Source organism: Thalassophryne amazonica, chromosome 5 (genome assembly GCF_902500255.1).
Source record: "Thalassophryne amazonica chromosome 5, fThaAma1.1, whole genome shotgun sequence".
NCBI lineage: Eukaryota > Metazoa > Chordata > Actinopteri > Batrachoidiformes > Batrachoididae > Thalassophryne > Thalassophryne amazonica.
In genome coordinates this window covers 55,241,816-55,259,760 of record NC_047107.1, presented here as the reverse complement: position 1 = coordinate 55,259,760, position 17,945 = coordinate 55,241,816, and the positions used below count along the sequence as shown (strand labels likewise).

Here is a 17,945-nt window from a genome sequence, read left to right as displayed (position 1 = left end):
AGATAATCCAAAAGATTATATAAAGAGCTGTTCTGGAAGGCAGAATTCATGTTGTGGATCAGCTGCAGCTCGTGAAATAACCGCACATGGGGAGTCAATGCGCGTTCACATGCACTGATCAGTTTACTGCTCTGATATATTCAATCATCTTTACACTTATATTTATTCCCCCTTTTGACAGTTTTCTGTTATAAATCAATATATATATATATAGCTTAGTAACGTAGTACAGTGATACAGCAGTGAACATGGCACACCAGAGTTTTTTTTTTTTTTTTAATTGGAGCAAGACAAGCGTGCAGTGTGTCGACAGACAGTGAGGAAGGAGATGATCCCTCTTTTGTTCTGGACAAGGAACCAGAGCAGGTGGGTCCACCGACGTGTGCACTTACCTCCACAGCTTCTGTTTGCAGTTTCTCCAGGGCTCAGGCGCCTTGAGCTCCTTCCCAGTCCTGGAACTCAGAGATGCAGACACACACTGCTCCAGCTGTGGCTCCAGGCACATTTCATTTAATGTATCGAGATCATTAGCTTCGGTTTTGTTAAGTTCCTCTTTCGTCCCTTTTGTGCTCTTGGTTCGCAGGCTGTTCGGTGATAAAGTTTTTTCGTCCATCTTTTCTCAACAAATTGTGACTTTTTCTTAAACTTTTTCCCTTCGTTCAGGAATCATCGTGTGCTGTGTGACTGGGCCGTAAGACAAATGTGCCATCTGTGAATGGTAATTTGAATGTACTTTATGTTGAAGTTGTGAAAAAAAGTGTGGTTGTTTCTGCAAACTGAGAGGCCTTTGACATTTGCAGTGGGAACCTGTATATAGTGAAAAAAGAAGGTTTTATGCAAGTTTAGGTTGCACAGCACCCCCACATTAAAAGTGGGTGCTACAATGGCTAAAATTCAAACATATCGTATATCCAGGCACCAAATTAAATGAACCTTCTGATTTGATTGCGGGCTGAGTCAGAAGGTTTGGGATCTGGATGTGGTTCTTGTGAAGTAAAGGGGCATTATGTTTTGTGGTGATGACATACCCTTATGAAGATTAATGCACTGGAATCTCCCACTTTGTATTTCCCTTCTGACACCTTGATCATGGGAAACTGTGCAGGACAGGAACACCGGCCAAGAATCTCACGAACCTGACAAGAACAAAACACATCAGTTGAAAGAGACACTACTTTATTTTTGTTCAGTTATAACAGTGTTATTACAAAAAAAATCTACAGGCTTTTTGCACAACATGACTGATGTAATCCACCCTTCAACAGCTTCTACTTATTTGAAGAAGTTGATATAAACAGTTTGCCACCTTATCAACAATTTCATGTCCCTTAAATCTAACCCCTTCCAAACCTCTGTTTTGTGCTTTAAAGGCTGAGTTTTTAACACTAGATAGTAGTACCTGTGAGCATGAAGATAAGGGCAACAGCAATTGGACATGTGACCCCAATGACCTTGACCTTCACCCAAATAATTGACCTCTGGATGACCTTGCCAGGGCAATTCCAGAATCCACCTAAGGGTGTGTCACATTTGGTCCAAAGGTGGTTGAATATTAAATCCCTTGACCTTGATTTTTGCCTAAATTCATTCTTTAAGGAAAATTTCAGGGTCTGCCTTCATCGTGATACCATATTTGGAAGAAATCTGCGACAGGACCTGGAAGCAGTGAGTCAACAAACACACAAGCAGACATGACCTTGGCTCCAGTGATTGACCTTTGGCAAATGTGGCCTTGCCAAGCAATTCAGAATACGGAAAAGACAGAGAAAATAGGAAAGGTGGGGGTGTAATGATTTATATTAAAGACAACATACAATGCCGTGAAATGGAATGGTTAAGCGAAACAGATTTGGAGTGTCTTGGTGTTCACATTATTTTATCACCACAAATGAGTTATTCTGTTATTGTGGTCTACCGTCCTCCTCCCTCAGATGTAACTTTTTATGATAAATTTGAGACGCTTTTAAAGGAATGCAATAATAAGAATGAAATAATTATAATGGGAGATCTAAATCTGGATTGGACTAATCAAAAAATTAGGAAGAATCTTAAAAGAATTGCAGATAAATTTGATTTGCAACAACTAATTAATGGGCCAACAAGAATCACTGCATCAAGTAAAACCCAAATTGTCTTCATTTTCAGCAATAGACCAGAGAGAATATCAAAATCTTTCAACATGTTAACTGGTCTTTCTGACCATAACTTGACACTTGTTTCCAGGAAACTCACAAAGCGAAGATTCAACTCAAACTGCAAATCTAATGTTTTTGTTGGAATTCCCAAGAGTCAGATGAACAACTTTAAATTAACTGTAGAACAAATCAGTTGGAATGAAGTAAACTCAGACGATTGTCAAACTAATAGTGGAATCTTTACAACAAAACTTAAAGATACAATTAAGAAATTTAGTGTAAGTATGAAAAACAAAAGGAATAAAAATTCAGTTGCATGGATTACTTCAGAAATAATCAATCTAATGAAGGAAAGAGATATGGCTCTAAAATATGCAGTTAAAACAAAGACAGCAACTGCAAGAAAGATGTTTGTGACTCTCAGAAATAAAATTGTCAAAAGTATAAGAAAAGCTAAAGCAAGCTTTTCTTAACTTTAATTGAAAAATCAAATGGCAATACTAAAACACTGTGGGATCAATTAAACAAACTAACAGGAAAGAAAACAAAAGCTAATCCCCAATTAGAAATAAAAATTCAAGATAGGATCACATGTAATGTACAAGAGGTTGCTGTCGCCTTCAATAATTTTTTCATAGATTCAGTCAAATCTATAGCCCAAGGGTTTTCCCCTAATGTCACACTGAGCTCTCCAGTTGTAACCGTGGAGCCAGCTTTCACTTTTAAGTGTGTCTCAGAAACTCAGGTGTCACAAATTATCTCTACCCTAAAATCTTCAAGAACAAAAGATAGTTTTGGTATGAATGCTCTAATGCTAAAAGACTTGGCTGCATTTTTAATTAACCCAATTGCAACCATTATTAATCAATTATTTGCACAGGCTCTGTTTCCTAAAATATGGAAGTCTGCTGCTGTAATCCTAGTGTTCAAATCTGGTGATAGGTTTTCAGTTCAAAATTATCGTCCAATTAATATTTTGTCTACGGTGTCAAAGGTCTTGGAGAAAATTGTAGCTGAACAAATGACTCAACACCTCAACACCTCATCATTCAACCTTCATCTGATGCAGTTTGGCTTTAGAGCTAGACACTCCACAGAAACGGCAACTTGCTTTCTCACCGAAAACATAAAATCATTACTTGATAAAGGTGGGGTTGTTGGAGCTATATTTCTTGATTTCAAAAAGGCCTTTGACACCATGAACCATGATATTTTATTGATGAAACTGCAACGATTTAATTTTTCTCCTGGGGCGTTAAAATGGGTTGAGTCGTATCTGTAATTATCACTCACCTTTTCTCTGTCTTTATACAGGAGTGCCCCAGGGCTCAATTTTAGAGCCACTATTATTTTCATTATATATAAATAATCTCCCGTTGGTCTGCCCAAATTTGTTCACTCAAATGTATGCTGATGATTCTGTTCTTTATGTACATGGAAATAATGTACAGCAGGTCTGTGACAAATTAACACAGTCCATGGCTGATGTCACAATATGGCTTGAGGAAAATTGTTTACAACTTAATGTATCAACAACTGTTGCAATGTTTTTACACGATCTAAAAGTCTAGTCACTGAACCAAATGTCTATGTGGCAGGGGTAAGGATCAAAGTGGTGTCTGAATATAAATATTTAGGGGTCTGGCTTGATGACACATTCACATTTAAAACACAGGTTAAAAAAGTGTGTCACAAAGTTAAATTTAGCCTCTCTAATTTTCGTTATATACGGCCTCAACTATCTGTACAGGCAGCTAAAGTTTTTATGCATGCAATGATTTTATCACATATTAAATACTGCCTGACTACATGGTCCAATGCAAATGCAACAGCACTCAAGCCACTAGAGACCCTATCAAAGTATTGGATAGGAAGCCTCAGCGCTACCACCACTGTGCTATTTTACAAAAATATAAATGTTTAAACTGGCAAAATATGATTAAATATGTAAATTTATGTCTCTTGTTTAAAGTTATAAATGGTCTGTCCTCTCCCCCTCTGGAACAATTTGTGAATGTAAGGTCTGCTGCTGTTCGTAACACCAGGGGAGCCACTAGAGGAGACTGTGTGGTCCCACTGAGAAGTGCTTTTGGTCAGGCTTCTTTCTCTGTGAGGGCAGCACAAGAGTGGAACACAGTACCTGTGGTCATTAGAGAAATTACCACTTTTAACACATTTAAGGTTAATCTGAGGAAGTGGCTCGTTGACCATCAAACATGTCAGCACCAAATCGCCTGAATATTCTTAGAAAATATATTAACCTATATATATATATATATATATATATATATATATATAATGTTTACTAAATTGCATAATAATGTGAAGTGTTTTATGTATGTATTTTAACTAACACTTATTTTTAGGGTGATTGCTACCACCTGTCCAGGGACTGCAGATGAAAAATAGCTGCTAAGGCTAATTCTGGTGCATTTACAGAAATGTTCATTAATGTACATTGTCCCTGTCAAATAAACTAATAAATAAATAAATTCCAGGACCCACCTACATTATATAAAACTCAATTTGTGACCATAAAATCCAGCATGAACATCTGCAAATCAAACACAACAGGGTTATTCCCTAAATTTAGACATTTGACCCCAATGACCTTCACCTTTGCTAAAACAGGCCTTGTAAAGGCAATTTTGGGGTTAACTGTCATTTACATATCACGTTTGGTGGAAATGGTTTGAAGGCTCTGGGAGGAGTTGGGTTAAAAACAGACAAACACTTTGCAAATTATATAAGATATGAATAAGACACTGTCCCTTTAAAAGACGGAACAGACAAGTGTGACGTTCAGCTCTGAAAAGACCCAGAATGACCTTTTCCTGTTCATACGCCCATATGACATCAAGCTGAGTCACATACCTGTAACCATGACCCACAGCACCTCTGGTTTTGAGCACCATGTACTTGTATCAGCAACACAATGAGTCTATTTTACTGTATAAAAATGAACTGTCTTAGCTTCCTGACTCCTTGAGCTTCCTGGCAAGTCTTTTCTCTGAGCACTGACTGTGCACTGCTGTGCTGCTCTCTCCTCCTACATGAAAAGCATTTGTTTCTATCAGAAATAGTGAGACAATTTTGCCACAAAAACCCCCATAATGTGGGGACATGCTTATGAACACCCTCTCCTGAGGTCTTTTAGTGATACTGTTTCTAGTCTGGATATCATATTAATTTGAAAGTGAGAGAGAAACCAGAGCTGTGGTGATGTCAGTGGGCCTTGCCACCAGATGGGTTTTAAATCGATAGCATCAGAGCCGGTGCTCTTGCTGTGGTTGGGGGTGCTTATTAAGCACTGGAGTCAGACACAAACCTAAAGGGTGGAGCGAGAACCACTCCTTCAGCGCACATGCTCGGGCTCTCACAGGATTGGACAACTTTGATGTTTTTCTTGGCGTATTTGCTCAGACAAAGGCATGTGCCGACCAGAAAGACACAGCAAAGTGAACACAAGCATGGGAAGAATAAAAACCAATACACATGTACTGCACTGTAAGATCAGTCGACAACACCTACACCACGCTGTGTTTAGAGGATTTATGACGCACTGTCATTTTCTTGAATTAGCACCTTTCTTTCTATCACACACTAATTAAAGAGGGTGGAATCACAACTTCACCTGCATTTACGAAAACATCTCTCCTGCTCTGCCACATCAGCCTTGTCATCTCTCCATTGCTATTTATAGTAGGGACCGCCTAATCAAGCTTTTTATATATATATATATATATATATATATATATATATATATATATTATTATTATTATTATTATTATTATCAGGGGTGCCACCAAGGATTTTGGGCCCCATGAAAACAAATCTTACTGGGCCACTCCCCATATTATTTTGTCAGTATTATAAATGTATTAGGGGCCTCTCTGGGCCCCTGTCAATCATGGGCTCCTAGAATCCTTCTCCTTATTCTCCCCTTTGTGGCACCCCTGATTATTATTATAAACAGACAAAATGACAGGAATAAAACTCATGTATTCATGTGGAAAGCTCTACGTGATTGGCCGGTAAGAACCATATCACATGCACCATCCAGCAGAAACAGACTTTGTGCATATGTGAAGCAAAGCAGAGCATAAATGTGCTTTTAAAATATACAGCGCTGCGTTGTTAACGAAATAGCAGAAAGCACAGACTGAATGGCAGCAACAGCTTCATCAATGCAGACATTATGAAGTGGAGTGAGAGAGTACTCGGACTGATCGCTGTCAGACTCATGTTTAATATACCTGATAAGATCCAGTCAAAAAATGCTTTGATCTGGTCCGATCCTAACTGCTGCAACTGGATCTCAATATGATAAATTTGTTCATTGGCTAAAGGGGCCTACTGTGCAAAATTGTGTTTTGTTGCATTTTACAGTTAATTACTGTCAGGGTTTCAAATTAAACATCCTCAAAGTCCAACAGATCTGACTTTGCATGTATGAATTATCCCGCTAGAAGCAAAATTGGGGTTGAAACAGCTCATTTCACAGTTTTGTCTCAAGAACTAGGAAATCACATGCTCGCGAAGCCACACTGGGATTTCTATGACTTGCCCACACAGTCTGACAGAGACAGAGACACAGAGACACATGCCTTGTGAAGGAAGAGGAAGCGTGACAAAAAGCAGCTCCTTTCAACTTAAAGCAACAAGCAAATCTCTTCTGAAATGGTGAAATTTGTCTTTAGCTACAAACTGTAATAGCTGTTTAAGACACCAGGGCCCAGTTTCATAAAGCTTTATGTAAGTTTAAGTAAGTTTAGCAGACTGAAAGATTAGATTGTTTTATGAGACGGGGAAACAATCTAATCTTTCAGTCTGCTAAACATACTTAGTCGACTACAATTAGTCATCCAACATTATCCATCTAATCACTGTTTCCCATCGACGGTTAAACTTGTAGATTAGCCATTTTACTTTAAGCCCCTGTCACACCTTGACGATTTAGCCTGCGTATGCCAACCGTACTAAAAATGCTGGCACGTGCTGTCATACATCTAATAAATTAATGCAGCTGTCCCACTTTAACGATTAGCCAGCATATGCCGACAGCCCCGTTTCCATCCAGTGGTTCAGGTCGGTACTGCACGGTGTGGTGTGCGTCAGAAACAGAGTATTTAACATTATTTTATTTTCATTTTTTATCTTGGTGGACCATTTTCATTGTGTACAGAATGCTGATGAGTCGACTGGCTGTGGGAAACGCTGCCGTGAATGAATGGAGTGCTGTCTCTTTAAATGTTGAAAGCACCGAGCGGCTGCTTCCTGATCAGCAGACCTGATCAGGTCATCACAGACCTGAATAACGAAACGCTGTGATGATTTAAACTTTTAAAGCCCCAGTTGACTGCGATTAGGTGTGATCTGAAGGAAGTGCTGTGTGATCTGTCAGCATGGTGATCACCGACAGCGACGGCGCTTTAAATGTTTAAACAGCGCATTAATCAGGTGTGATCAAGAAAAAAAAAAAAAAACTTACCCTTAACTTATTGGACTTATGCCAGCGTTTTTTTTTAACGATTGGCATATGCTGGCTAAATCAACAAGGTGTGACAGGGCCTTTAGTTGACGGTTTTCACGGGCATAATGGCCTCACACATGCCACTGCCAAGAGAAGGCTCCAATGTGCAACAGTTTTGTTCACTTCCGGGTTGGTCGTTGTCATGAACTGTCCAGTCTTTGTTTCATTAACTGGCTTTATTAACATTTATGGACCCATACGATCTGTAGAATGACATACTTAGCTCTTAGCCTAGCAGTTTCATGCTTCAGTTTCTTCTACACTTCCCTCAAGCCTTTTTGTGCACACAGCATTGCTTATCGTAACAGTGATGCTCGGTGGCTCATGTGAGAACTGTCACAAACACATCATGACAGTCGTCTGCTGCAACCATGGCCAAAAGTGGAAGAAGCTCTCCTTTTGGAGGAATACGAGTGATGTAGGGGTGCTGTTGAGTGTTCCATCAAGTGGTAGTGCATGATAGCCGCCTTTTTTTTTTTTTAGGTAAGACACTGAAGTTTTGTAGTCTAAAATAAGATTAGCCTCCTCTGTACCAGGCTAAAAACTTTAGTTGGGTAACGTGAAACTTTAGCTGACTAACGCTTTGTGCAACAGCTAACATCAAAACATTAGTCAACTAAGTGAGTTTATTCGACTAAACAAGATTAGAGTGCTTTATGAAACAGAGCCCAGGTGGCCTACATTAGCTTCATAAAAAGGTGGATAATATTATTCTACCTTTTCTTTCTCAGTACTGTCCATTTCAGTCTTACAGTCATCAGACAGAGGCTGAAAATATGTTTGAAAAACTCCAGCCAGTGAGCTAATGGAAAGACTGCTATGGCTGACACACAGTCCCTCACCCTTCCCTTTTTAACTGTACGGTTTGTCTTTTTGTTTTCGTGCGTGCTATAGTAAAGTCCTCTCTCACATCAAAACACCTCCACCAGAGTTGTTCAGTGGAGATCAGGAGAGAACGGCCTGAAACACTGAGCATCTTTCAGTGTTGACTCACAGGGTATCAGTAATCAATAATGACATTTTGAAGTATTTACTCTGTAGAGTAGAACCATTGACATGAATTGTGTGCTTTTCCCAGCTCTTCTTTATCAACAGTGGATGCTCTCAGGCACACACAGAAATGTGCGTGCATGCAGCAGAAAGAGATAGAACGGGAGGGGAGAAAGAAGGTCACACAGAAGCATGCGGAAGCGGTGCAGGAATGCTGCAAAATCAAATGGATGAATTATAAATGTTTGCTGGTCATGTGAGAGATGCTATTGCCAAGATGCAGATGCTTGAAAGGGAAAGACAACCAAAAGGCACAGATGTCTTTGTAAAAGTGTCCAGAGAAGGAGAGATGACTGTATCACTGCCTTTGATCTGTGTGTTTGACTCACAGTTCAGATATCTGTGCAGTGTGGCCGGACAGAATGACTGGATAATCACAGTCTTCGTTCCTTTCCTTCCTGACCTATAGACATCTAAAGGGCCAAACCTGATGGCTGTGCAAACCCAGAGGACGCACAGAGGAAATGCGAGTGGAACTGATAAAGTCTCAATTACTTTAATGCCTTGTAATGTAGCAGAATTTCTGTTTGTGTTATTATAACAAACAAAATACACAGTGTTAGTTTGTGATGCTGTTCTACTAATACAAGTCTAATGTAATTTGTTATTCCCTTTGTCACAGAGGTAATGTGATACGACCCTTTGTTGGTTTAGTGAAGCAGATAAGTATGATTTCTGGCCAGAATTGTTCACTTGGTGATGCAAGCATCCAATTTGGCATGAATGTTCTTCATAAATCAGTGTTTGAGAAAAAAGTGCTGACCATTTGAAAATCCAATATGGCGGCCAGGTAGTGATCAATGAAGAATTACACAGGGGTCAAAATCTAAAAACGCTCCAATCATATTGAAAAGTATAACACATTATTTGTCTGATCATAAATATTCCAAAAAGGTATAGTTTGGACTATCTATGTCTGACTGTTCTGGAGTTATGGGGTAAAAACAGCAAGAATGGTGACAAAGGTCAGTTTCAGTTTGTATAGGGGTCAAAAGATAAAGTTGCATCAATTTTTGTAAAATGTGATGCAAATTATTGGTTGAGGTAATAGGGTTTTATAAAAGGAATAGTTTGCACCATGTGTCATGCTCAGTTGTCACGTTACAGGGTAACATCTGTCACATGCCATAGAATCCTGTTGGGAAAGTGTCAGTACACGGACCCACAACAGGGGGCGCAAATGAACGGACAATGAAGAAAGTCAAATAACAAGGCTTTACTGTTGTGAACACGCACAACAAATACAACAAATCACAATTTCGGTCTCAAGTTAAATTCCAACGGTGTCGTGTGGGCAGGCTCGACGATAGGAGACGTCTGTCCAAGATGAACCGGAACCACCCGATTTCCTCTGCCACCGAACCCCGGGAATACTGGAACCGCCAAGTCCCGAACTCCCAGGTGGTCTCTGCCTCCGCTCGTCGGATCCGGTACTGCTGGCGAGGAACAGACACAGTCAGACGTGGGTGCGGCTGCACCCAACACACGTGGGGTGGAAAACACCACCTCCACCTCTAATCAGAAAACACACTGTCTAGTAACTAGGATACTTATCAAATACGTTCCTTTCACAAATGATGAAGGGCTGGCTGAGTTCGTTACCTCCTTGGTAGAGCGATATCTCGGCAAATGAGGTGGAGATGCCGTCCTGCTGATATACCTCCTCAGTGATTGGGATCAGCTGTCTCCAGTGATAGATGACAGCTGTCATCCTGGCTGCTCCCGTAAGGCGGCAGCGCCCTCCGGTGCCTGGAGCCCGCACTCCAGGCAGGGCGCCCTCTAGTGGTGGTGGGCCAGCAGTACCTCCTCTTCAGCGGCCCACACAACAGGACCCCCCCCTCAACGGGCGCCTCCTCAACCACCGGAAACAACGGGGGTTGATACCCCAAGCACACCTCGAAAGGGGAGAGGCCGGTGGCTGATGACACTTGGCTGTTGTGGGCGTACTCGATCCAGGCCAGGTGGGTACTCCAGGCCGTCGGGTGCACGGCTGTCACACAGCATAGGGTCTGCTCCATCTCCTGGTTGGCCCGTTCTGCTTGTCCGTTGGTCTGGGGGTGATACCCGGACGAGAGACTGACCGTGGCCCCCAGTTCCCGGCAAAAGCTCCTCCAAACATGCATGGAGAACTGGGGACCGCGATCAGAGACGATGTCTGATGGTATCCCATGCAGACGGACGACGTGGTGGACTAGGAGGTCCGCTGTCTCCTGGGCCGTTGGTAGCTTCGGGAGGGCCACGAAGTGGGCCGCCTTGGAGAATCGGTCCACTATCGTGAGGATGACAGTGTTTCCCTGGGACGGCGGAAGACCCGTGACAAAATCCAGGCCGATGTGAGACCAGGGGCGATGAGGCACGGGCAGCGGCTGCAGCAACCCCGATGTCTTGCGGTGGTCGGCCTTGCCCCTGGCGCAGGTGGTACAGGCCTGGATGTAACCCCGGACGTCGGCCTCCAGGGACGCCCACCAGAAGCGCTGCCGGACGACTGCCACGGTTCTTCGCACCCCAGGATGACAGGAGAGCTTAGAACCGTGACAGAAGTCCAAAACTGCAGCCCTGGCTTCTGGTGGGACGTAAAGTTTGTTCTTCGGTCCGGTTCCGGGGTCCGGGTCTCGTGTCAGGGCCTCCCGGACGGTCTTCTCCACGTCCCAGGTGAGGGCGGCCATGATAGCGGACTCCGGGATGATGGGATCCGGGGGATCCGACGGCTCCGTTTTGACCTCTTCTTCATGTACCCGGGACAAAGCATCCGATCTTTGATTTTTGGTCCCGGGACGGTAGGTGATCCGGAAGTCAAAACGGCCGAAGAACAGTGACCAGCGGGCTTGCCTGGGATTCAGCCGCTTGGCGGTCCTGATATACTCCAGGTTCCGGTAGTCAGTGAAAACCGTGAATGGCACGGACGTTCCCTCCAACAGATGTCTCCACTCCTCAAAAGCCTCTTTCACCGCAAGGAGCTCTCGATTGCCGACGTCATAGTTCCGTTCGGCTGGGGTCAACCTGCGGGAAAAATAGGCACACGGGTGAAGGACCTTATCGGTCTTCCCGCTTTGGGACAGCACGGCTCCTATCCCTGAGTCCGAGGCGTCCACTTCAACCACTAACTGGCGACTAGGATCGGGCTGCACCAGAACAGGTGCAGACGAGAAGCGCCGTTTCAACTCCTTGAATGCGGCATCGCACCGATCCGACCAGGTGAAGGGGACTTTTGGTGAGGTCAGGGCTGTCAGGGGTCTAGCTACCTGACTGTAGCCCTTAATGAACCTCCTGTAGAAATTAGCAAAGCCTAGGAACTGTTGCAACTTCCTACGGCTTGTGGGTTGGGGCCAGTCTCTCACCGCCGCAACCTTGGCCGGATCAGGAGCGACGGAGTTGGAGGAGATGATGAACCCCAGGAAGGACAAAGAGGTGCGGTGGAACTCACACTTCTCGCCCTTCACAAACAGCCGGTTCTCCAACAACCGCTGCAGGACCTGACGTACATGCCGGACATGAGTCTCAGGATCCAGAGAAAAGATGAGTATATCGTCTAGATATACGAAGACGAACCGGTGCAGGAAATCCCGCAAGACATCATTAACTAATGCTTGGAACGTCGCGGGGGCGTTTGTGGGGCCGAACGGCATGACCAGGTACTCAAAGTGACCTAAGGGGGTGTTGAATGCCGTTTTCCACTCGTCTCCCTTCCGGATCCGAACCAGATGATACGCGTTTCTAAGATCGAGCTTGGTGAAAATTTGGGCTCCATGCAGGGGTGTGAACACCGAATCCAACAGGGGCAATGGGTATCGGTTGCGAACCGTGATCTCGTCCAGCCCCCTATAATCAATGCATGGACGGAGTCCGCCGTCTTTTTTGCCCACAAAAAAGAAACCTGCGCCCATCGGGGAGGTGGAATTCCGGATCAACCCGGCAGCTAATGAGTCCCGGATGTAGGTCTCCATTGATTCGCGCTCAGGCCGGGAGAGGTTGTACAGCCTACTGGACGGAAACTCACTGCCCGGAACCAAATCAATGGCACAATCATACGGACGGTGGGGGGGAAGTGTGAGCGCCAGATCCTTGCTGAACACGTCGACAAGGTCGTGGTACTCCACCAGCACCGTCCCCAGATTGGGCGGGACTCTGACCTCCTCCTTAGCTTGGGAGCCGGGAGGAACCGAGGAACCTAAACACACCCGATGGCAGGTCTCGCTCCACTGAACCACTACCCCGGACGGCCAATCAATCCGGGGATTGTGCTTCAACATCCAGGGAAATCCTAAAACCACACGGGAGGTGGCCTGAGTCACAAAAAACTCGATCACCTCTTGGTGATTTCCCGACACCACCAGAGTTACAGGTGGTGTCTTATGCGTGATCGGAGGGAGTAGGGAGCCATCTAGTGCCCGAACCTGCACAGGCGAGGTAAGCGCCACCAGAGGGAGCCCTATCTCCCTAGCCCATCTGCTGTCCAGCAGATTCCCCTCAGAGCCCGTGTCCACCAGTGCTGGGGCCTTCAGGGTTACATCCTCATAAAGGATTGTAACTGGGAGTCGTGTGGCAATGTGGGTGTGTCCCACGTGAATGTCTCGGCCCACCCCTAGCCCAGTTTCTAGGGGCGGGCGTTGGAGTTTAACCGCTCGGGGCAGTCTCTCATATGGTGCTCTATTGCACCACAAACAAAACAAGCTCCGTGGGCCCGTCTCCTCTGTGCATCTGGTGCCCTAAATGTTGCCCTACTCGTGTCCATAGCTTCGTCAGCAGGGGGAGCTGTGGCCCCACGGAGCGCAGGGGCCGTGGAGCGTGGGGAAGGCGGAGCGCGGTCGGATCCGGTACTGCTGGCGAGGAACAGACACAGTCAGACGTGGGTGCGGCTGCACCCAACAACACGTGGGGTGGAAAACACCACCTCCACCTCTAATCAGAAAACAACACTGTCTAGTAACTAGGATACTTATCAAATACGTTCCTTTCACAAATGATGAAGGGCTGGCTGAGTTCGTTACCTCCTTGGTAGAGCGATATCTCGGCAAATGAGGTGGAGATGCCGTCCTGCTGATATACCTCCTCAGTGATTGGGATCAGCTGTCTCCAGTGATAGATGACAGCTGTCATCCTGGCTGCTCCCGTAAGGCGGCAGCGCCCTCCGGTGCCTGGAGCCCGCACTCCAGGCAGGGCGCCCTCTAGTGGTGGTGGACCAGCAGTACCTCCTCTTCAGCGGCCCACACAACAGAATCCAGTGGACATCGACATTGTTTGACATTTACTTTGCAAACCAAGCATTCAACACAGTCAAAACGATTCCATTTATTAATCCTATTAGTTCAACCAATAATTTGCACCACGTTTGACCAAAATTGGAGCAACTTTAACTTTTGACTCCTGTACAAACTGAAATTGACCTTTGTCACCATTCTTGCTGTTTTATTCCATAACTCCAGAACATTCAGTCATAGATCATCCAAACTATACCTTTTTGCAATCTTTGTGACCAGACACATAATGTGGTATAGCCTTGAATATGACTGGAGCATTTTTAGATTTTGTCCCCTGTGCAATTCTTCATTGACTCCTACCTGACCGCCATATTGGATTTTCAAGTGGCCAGCACTGATTTATGAAGAACATTCATGTCAAATCTGATGCTTGCATCACCAAGTGAAGGATTTGTTAGCAGGATTACTGAAAAACTAAATCCTAAAACTAACAATTAAAGCCAACAATAATCCTTGTATTTAGTTTTGTATTTAGTTCCAATGACTAATGGACTCTAAAAATGGAGGAATTATATATAAAAATGGCTGTAATTCCTAAAGCTCATATCTCACAGAGTGGCAAACACTGACAAATACAGCAAATTTTGGGTTTCTTCGGGGTTTGTAAAAAGGAAAAGCAGTTCGCAAACAGTTTTTAGGATCACAAACCATTTTTCTTGCCACAAAGAAATTTTAAACATGTTCAATGTAAATGTGTTTTTCTGCAAAAAGTTGTAGTTTTAAGCATTTGCAAACAGATGTAATGTGTCGCTAAAGTTCTGTTTGGTTCTGCAATAGGGTTGTTCATGTTATATAGTGAAAAAATACAAGATGTGACAGACTTCAGGCCAAATGTTGTTTTTGTTCCACTTGGGGTTTTACAGGGGCAGACCAAATATGAACTCAATCAGATAAGATTTATAGGTCCCCCAGAGTGACACATTTTCCTCTCCCTCCGCTGGCAAGGCAACATCACCCTAACTGGAGAAGACTCTGATGCCATTATTTTTCTTTTACAGGTATATGTGATGACTTCTAATCACAAAAAGTGGTGGTTGATTGGTCACCCAGAGGAGAACATTACTAGAATTACTGGATTACTACATTGCTTGTTTGGGGAAAATTGTTGCTTTGTGGGGGACACCTAAACAATGTCCAACTACAATAAACTTGTCACAGATCTTTTATTTTATTAGTGGAACAAGAACAACATGTGGCCCAAAAGATTTTGTAACATCTGACATTTTGAACAGGTCTGTTCTGCAAGTACTGAACACTAGCAAACTCCCTTCTTCTGTTGCAGGATAGCTGCAGCAGCAGCCACACAAATTTCTTCCTCAAGGCCAACAGCGCGTTGGGCGTCCTCCTGACAGGAATGCATTTCTATAATCTGGAAATTCATCTTCTACATCTTCTATATAGTTTCTACAGACAAGGCTTCTGAGCTCTGTTATCTGAGCTCAGTGATCCATCCATAGGGATAATAGTGGTTCAGTTCCAAGACTCACCTGACACTCACCTGGCATTTTACCAAGAATTGTCAAAAAGCCCAAAACATTCCCCAACAGTGGCAAACGAGTGGCAAATAGTTGCTAATTGTTGCAAACACTGTCGCTAACATTTGCTAACAGTCGCTAATGTTTGCCAACTGTATTTCGCAAGCACTTTTGCAACCATTTGGGCAAATGTTGCTAATTGTCGCTCAACGTCACTAATTGTCACTAATGACAGAGACGAATTCTGATTTTCACCAGCATTCCTCAGAAAAGTTGGTGAATCCAACAACTGCAACATTCGTCAGCATTCACCATTCCGTGAGATACTAGCTTAAGTGGCTAATATGATATTTTGTAAAGCTAAAAGTCTGTAAGAGCAAAATTTCAAAGATTAAGGCAAATTTTCTAAAATTTTTGTAAGATCCAAATAGTTATGGGCATGACTGTGTGCAGGCAGGCCTGCCTGATCGATTGATAGATAGGTAAACAAAATACATTTTCTCCAGCAAAATTTTTTCATAGTCTTAAAGTATGTCACTAGATTCCCAAAATTCTGTCTCATCTGAAAACAATCCTGAATTTTGAGTGACGCAAAAATCCTACAAACAATGCACCACAATGGTAAACCCAGTTTCCTGGCATGCTTGTTCACATGTAGAGCTGACAAAATACAGTAGACCTTCAACTGTGACAGAAAGTGTCAGAAAACAGCTTAAAACTAATAGCAACAGACACAACTAAACATGGGTCACCCAAGATCCTGTTGAGAAGAACTCCAGGTAAAAGTGACATAACAGACTGACTGACATAACTAGATTAAGCAAATCATTTAATTTTTGTATTAACATTAGTTACAGTTCCAACATTTTTATTTGGTTTGCCAAAACGAGTCAGTGAAGAGATGAACATTTTATTATTGCTTTATGACTCTATATATCGTCACCTTCCTAAAATAACGTCATGTTTTGGGAAATATGACTTAGGTCATTATTTTAGGAAGGTGACGATATGCATATTCTCCTAGCTATAAGTAACAATTTCTGAGTTCCTAGTTTCCATTGAATGCAGCACTCATGTCATCTACAAAATCTTATGGAGCGACCTGCATATATTTGCTAGTGAATTCCACCACCCCCCTACCCCCCGGCTCCCCAAAATAAACAAATTTTCAGCAGTAAAATTAATTGTAATTTTGTGATATATCACAGAATAAAAGGAACTTTTTAATCACTAGATTTCAACAAAGTAAATGTGGTCCCTTTTTTGAAAAAGTGCAAATGACTACACCTTAAAGTAATCTCACACCCTTAAAGTCACACAACCTTTGGAATATTTGTTGCCTGCATAAAGGTGTGCCTGCACCAACTAGCACTAACACAACTCGTTTTATTATTGTTATGCTCTTATTGCCTAATGGGAACACTAAAAACTCAAAACATATGACTTTCAATGATGAAGGAAAATGTAAAATTTTAAACATTTTATGGCAAAACACGTCCTTTCAAAGTGAATAACAAATCAGTCGTAGAACAAGGATGGTCTTTGAGCCCTTCCATTTGCCCCGAGGAGCTTTTTCATGACTGGAAATTTCCTAAGATAAAACAACCTGAACCATCAGATAAGCTCAGAGATCCACAGAAAGTAGGCCACTCAGGACGTCTGCTCGGCAGATGGGAGGTTTTTGTTACTTGAGGAGTTATTGCGCTACCACCCACAATTAAACATTCCTCCAGCCTGTGAGTACTTGTAGAAAACAGCAAATTACTGGAGTTTATATTCCTGTTACACCACTGACATAATACCTGAAATGAAGACACAACTCCTCTCTGGAAAACCATTCCTTTAACAAGGTTTGTGTAAACCGCTGATGGAATTATTGTTATCGGCTGTTAGGCCAGAGCGGTTAAGTTGGAGCTTGAGGGCGTGAACGCTAGGCTTTATTCAAAACAAAACTATTTACATTGTGAGCATGTGGTGGCAAGAGGCCACACCAGCAAAAACAGGAAAGTAGGCTACATGTACTAGTGATAGATGGCAAAAAAAAAAAAGATTTTAAGGCTTCAAAAGAAAGATATTTTTGTGTTCTTGTACCCATCCTTGAAACTTGGACTATGATATTATATAACACTAGTGTGTTGCCCGTGGTGATCTATGGGCTCACGATTGGGTAGTGTTTATAAAACAGGCAGCTGACATTTTTCAAGGGTGGTAATAAATTATGTAAAGTTTCTACAATGAGTTGGAATGGTGTGTGAGTCCAGAATGTTTTTAGAACCTTAGACCTCAATCGTTTTTAGAAGAATAACTCAACCATTTTATTTCCTGTTAATTACATAATTTTTTAATGTTAATTTACTGTCTTAATGTATTTATAAATGGTTTAGGTTCTTGTCATTACATACACAATTATCATTATTATTGTATCATTACTTCTATTTTGTCATTTGACTTTTAAATGGACCACAAGAGAAATAAGTGTTTTCACTTTCTTGTG

At 42.8% G+C, this 17,945-nt stretch overlaps 1 protein-coding gene across 1 annotated transcript in view; it reads right to left on the bottom strand.

Annotated features, from left to right (window-relative positions):
* The window catches only part of gas2l1 (growth arrest-specific 2 like 1), an 87,335-nt gene that overhangs the window by 43,290 nt on the left and 26,100 nt on the right, over positions 1 to 17,945 (bottom strand). The window contains exon 2 of the mRNA XM_034170306.1: positions 1,029 to 1,136. Coding sequence (XP_034026197.1) covers positions 1,029 to 1,136 — 108 coding nt within the window. The remainder of the gene's footprint in view (positions 1 to 1,028; positions 1,137 to 17,945) is intronic.